Below are 5,211 nucleotides of genomic sequence, written 5' to 3'. Positions count from 1 at the left end.
GAATACCACTCGCACTGAAATCTATGTTTCATCATGTTAGCTATGCTTTTATTTTGAAAGGTAGGACAGGAATCTAAGGCTTCCTGTTACACTACAACAGCTTCTGGCCGCACAAAAATAATTTTACACGCACACACTCAGATACCCCTGTATTTCAGTGTATATGCGCACATAGTCAGTGCGTGTGTGATAGTTTTCAGTGTATGTGGGCACATTGTCAGAGCGTATGTGACAGTTTTCAGTGTATGTGGGCACATTGTCAGTGGTTGTGTGACAGTTTTCAGTGTGCGTGTGTCTGTTTTTTAATGTTTTCACCCTAATCAGCCTCTCATAGGTTGCCGCAGGCTTCCCCCGCAGCCACTTGCGGAGCTCCTCAACTCCGAAAATATTCAAGCATATTTTTGTTCTGCCATCACTTCTCGTAAAACTGTCAATATTCGAAATCTACACAGCTGATTTCTCACCTCAAAACTTCTCAGAAGTGGATTTACTGATGAAATTCCATACGAAAACTGTAAAATATAAAACTTTCTCTTGCTGGCCTCTGTCTGGTGTGTGAAATGATGATGCAGTGAATAGTGACGATTCTCTCTGACCAATCAGCAGTCTGTCACGTTTTCACGTTTCATTTTAGTATCCAGCTCGCTTGGAACCTCGATGGAGGTGAGGTATACGAAAAAAGTACCTGGAAGCAGGTACAGGTGCAACATTTCTACAAAGGAAAACCAAACAAAGGCGAGTGGAGCCTCCACTCAGACTAGCTTGGTTTGAGGGCGTGCCTGACCCCCGCTTGGCTAGCTTATGATGCGTTTTCATTGTGACGTCACAAGCAAAGGAAGTGAAGTGCTGGACTACAAAGAGCTGTTTTCAAGTGGTTCAGAGCAGTGCTTTCTGTGGGAGATGGGAACTCCCTTTGGGCTGGACTTTGTGCTTTTTCACTTTGCAAATCTGTTGCATGCACAAAAAAGATACATAACTCAATAAAGGAGAGGGAAAAAGCCAAAAAGCATAATACCACCTCTTTAAAGCGGAGCTACCATGTGGAACACCCCCCCACACACACACACACACACACCCGCAATCACTGCGCACAAAAAACACACATGATTCGACTACAGGCAGGACTTGATGATTCTGATTCAACTCTGTAAATCCTTAGTCAGGGACAGCCCTAATGAGTACTTATACTTTTGGTGCCTTTGTCTCAAGTGTGTCTCTTAGTCCCTTCCTGCTGCCAAACACTCTCATTCCCAGCCCTCTGCATTACGCTCTCTGTCCGTCCCTGTCTCCAGTCCCTGGTCTCTCAGGCCATGTTCTTTTCTTCAACTCCCCAGACCTGCCATCCTCATTCCATCCACCAGATCTCCTCTGACTTTCCCTCCTTTCCTCTTCACCTGACTGCCCCACCCATTCACATACCTGTTCCCGCTTCTTATCAGGCCTACAGTTACCAGGCCTTTCTTTCTCACTTGTTTCCACTCTCCCTTATTAGCCTTACTTAACCAGCCCTTTTACTCACTCCTTGCCAGAACGTGCTGTTATGCTGCTGTGTGCTTATGAGTTGGTTCATTTTCTGCCATTACCTGGATTTGACATTTACCTGTTTATTGGACTTTGGATTCTTTCCTACTCCTTTCTGGACTTGTTTGCTTGTGTTGGACTTTTCTCTGGTTTTGATCCATCCATGCTTCTCCACCTCCATTTTGTGTGATTAAATCATTGACCTGCACCAGAACTGCCTCAGTCATCTGCATTTGGGTCCTACCCATGTATTCCTGCTGCCCTTCTTGCACCAGCCTGCTTTCTGGCCTGCTAACCTATAAACCTGCACCCCAGCCTGCTTCCCAAGTCAGCTAACCTCCAGCATGATGGCCTTCCCTCCACCTGCCAGCAACCAGCCTTCTCTCTGTACCCAAGCCTGCTAGCCTCCAGCCTTCACTCTGGTCTGCTAGAGGCCTTCTGCACTCCCGTCCTCACACTGCACTCCAGCTGATTAAGCTCAGTTTCGTGAGCGTGCCTATCCTGAGCTGGCTAGCCCGCTACCTGTAGTCCTGCATTCCCTGAACCCCATGAGCCTTTGATGGAACAGTTGTGGAGCAGCCCTGATGTCCAGCGATCACCTTTTGGGAATCACCTGGACATTTTCAGGGGGTACCGTGGAGTCCACAAGAGAAGGCGTTGTCCCCGTGGCTCCACACACTGATAGCTCTCTCAACTGCCCAGTGCAACAGAACTACCACCGGTCCTGTCTGGTTCCCAGTCCTGCTGAGATGCACCAACCTCTTGTTCACATAGGGCTGAAGCAGTCTTCAGTGCCCACGCAGCAGCCGTTACCTGCCACTGAGCTGCAGCAGCCTCTTGTTCCGCCTCACCATCTCGTAAGCCTCCATTTTGTGTGATTCAATCATTAAACTGCAAAAGGTCTGCCTCAATCGTCTGCATTTGGGTTCTACCCCTGTATTCCTGCTACCCTCCTTGCTCCAGTCATGACAACTTTAAGTATATTTTGATACTAAAACTATGTGTCAACTATGTGGTCCAAAGAGGGACTCCCTATCTGCAGAGCTATCTGAAGTATCAAGTTTTATGCTGGAGGGGGATAAACAACAGCCAAAGGATTTTTCACAACTTGGCAACCCATATGTTTTCTTAGTAGTCTACTCATAACATGCTATCAAATGATCACAATGTCCTGTAAAATCAATTCAGCATCTCCACAATGTTGCTTGATTGAAGCCTGTATTCTGTATGATTAATTGACAGTTCAGAACAACATAATTTCTTAATAAGAAAGCAGTAAAGTATTAAAAAATGGCCAGTTGATGAGTTAACTAACGGTTTAGAGCATACTTAAGTAATTATTTGTGATGTATTCTTAGACTACAAAAAAGTTCCCACGATTCCATTCATGCCTTCATGCCTTCTTTGCATACCAATCATTCAGTTGTTAAACCCAGAGAGGCTGAGCTCACATGCACAACAGGTGATTTCCTCACCCATCCTCTGCATGATCTGATGATGCAACTAAACCTCTAAGAACAAAAACAAAATGTAATCTACTCATCTTCATCACAAAGGACAACACTGTCAAAATGACTTCTGGGATACTTTTGTAGACCTGAGAGCTCTGTATGTATTGCTCATTTACTGTTAAATGACACCATTTATGACACACAAAAATTACCTATAATCGGTTGGTATCCTGACATTTAGCTTGCCATTTACAATGTGGACAAACTGCAATCACAACATTTTTGAGGCCAAGGGAGGAACACGCCCACAGTTTCTTCAGAGGTACCAACAAAAAGCAGTTCTGTGTTACTCTGAAGCGTCACTATGACTCATATTGGGAACCTGCTCTAGCTACCAAAAGCTGGGATTTCACGAGCTGGTAAGGACAGATTTTTATTTATTTCAGTCAGGATGATAATATATTCCTTTTACAACTCAGTATTACTTCTTGTTGGGTATCAGCTTTCAAAAGCTTCTGATATATGTAGGTTATTATTGGCATGTGAAACTTCTGGTTATGCTTTCATTGGTGGTGAGAAATTACTTCCTTTTGTGTGACAAAAATGTTTGTGTTCTTAGGAAGCAGCAAGAAAAAAAACATTCCAAATGATGGCAGGTAGTTAATAAATATTCAGAAGAAACCAAATAATTCTAAAAAGTTACTATTCAGTCCTGTTAGAGCTATCTTTCCTGAAATGTTACTATTGTATCTGTATAGACCATGGAGACCCTTGTGATGGGTGGGAAGCCACCTTCTGCATGAATGGAGGGACATGCTATAAAATACCTTCCATGAACACACTCTCCTGTGTGTAAGTTAAATACAGAACTCAACTTTTTTAATTGTCTTTGACATTAGAATGTGTTTCTTTTATAGAAATATGTGCTGATGTCACAACATGCGAATATTGTTGACAAATTTCCTCTGTGCTGACAAGTGAAGGCCCATTTTGTTGTACGTCATATCTTACTTCAGGTGCAATGACAGTTACAAAGGCAGCAGATGTGAGCAGCACCAGCTCTTCAGCATTTCCACCAATGCAGGGGAAGCAGGATTAATTGCAGCTGTGGTCATTGTTGCCCTCCTCATCTTAGTGATCCTGGCAGTTGTTATCTACTACATACGCAAGTAAGTACATTACGAATTTAAAATTAGCCTACCAATGTTCTCAAGGTGTCTTAAGATAGCTTTAGGATGTGCTTGTTGTGTTTTATTTGTTATACAGTATTGGTATTATTGTACTTCAGCCACAATATATTCTTTAAAGCTAATAACCATTACTTATGTTTACACCAGGATGTTGAAAGCCAAGCAGCAGAGCCAACAGAACAATCCACAAGAGTATTGGAGAGTAAACCAAGAGTATGATCTTTCTTCTGATGTACATGTTTGTATTTTGGCTATGTGTTGGATTGGATTATGAAATAATTCTCAGTGTCACTTGCTTTGTTGGACTTGTACTATTTTGGATATCACTACGAAAGACTAATAGAGGAAAACTGCTGCACTGACCTCAACTAAACGCCACAAGGCAGGTGAAGAACTGATAGCTGATTGTCTCATGAGATTTCTGGAATCACACCTTGCACAGCAGCCTTTTTGACACAGCTATGAAGTTGGCACTGGTGTTACTTGTGTTAAATCACATTTCAATATGTGTGCTTTGTCTGAAATGTATTTACAAGCATAATGAATGAATATACTCAATATTCTATCTTTTCTAAATGTGTAAATATATGCAATGATCCCTACTGGAATGATTTGACCGTGATTTCTGCTAGAACGAACACACACACACACACACCCTGATGGACTAGTCATTGGCCATTCGCCATCAGCATTCCTAACCTCAACATTTAGCCTATTCTTAATCTTAAAACCATAATTGCCCATTACAGTAGTCAGGACTGGTCAGAATGACCCCCTTTCAAAAATTGTGTCACTCCAGTTTTATAACTCAAATTGGCTCTCACAAAGCTGGACATAAAGAAACACACACAGAAAACTGACTGATACATTGTGTGTGGGAGTCTGTATAATTAGCATATCCCAAACCACTCATCAGTTCCTTTAAATCTAAAACGGGCACAGGGGATCCCTGGAGATTCATATGAGAATGGCGGTATAAAATATACTTTCAGTCAGTGAGCTTAGGAGACAAACTTGTTGGACTGCATTTCCAACAGTTTGTTAGTCTT

The 5,211-nt window shown here is 42.5% G+C and overlaps 1 protein-coding gene across 1 annotated transcript; it reads left to right on the top strand.

Moving 5' to 3' along the window:
* Positions 1–1,589: 1,589 nt before the first annotated feature.
* Positions 1,590–4,924, top strand: LOC119915277. Its single transcript, XM_038734816.1, has 5 exons — positions 1,590–2,378; positions 3,592–3,628; positions 3,731–3,824; positions 3,989–4,141; positions 4,310–4,924. Exons 1-5 carry the CDS (start codon positions 2,106–2,108, stop codon positions 4,434–4,436), a joined length of 684 nt encoding a protein of 227 aa, XP_038590744.1. The 5' UTR covers positions 1,590–2,105; the 3' UTR covers positions 4,437–4,924.
* Positions 4,925–5,211: the final 287 nt, after the last annotated feature.

Source organism: Micropterus salmoides, unplaced genomic scaffold (assembly GCF_014851395.1).
Source record: "Micropterus salmoides isolate LMB-PRFRI ecotype aquatic unplaced genomic scaffold, ASM1485139v1 Ms_hic_scaffold_2031, whole genome shotgun sequence".
NCBI lineage: Eukaryota > Metazoa > Chordata > Actinopteri > Centrarchiformes > Centrarchidae > Micropterus > Micropterus salmoides.
This window is presented reverse-complemented; position numbering and strand designations above follow the sequence as displayed.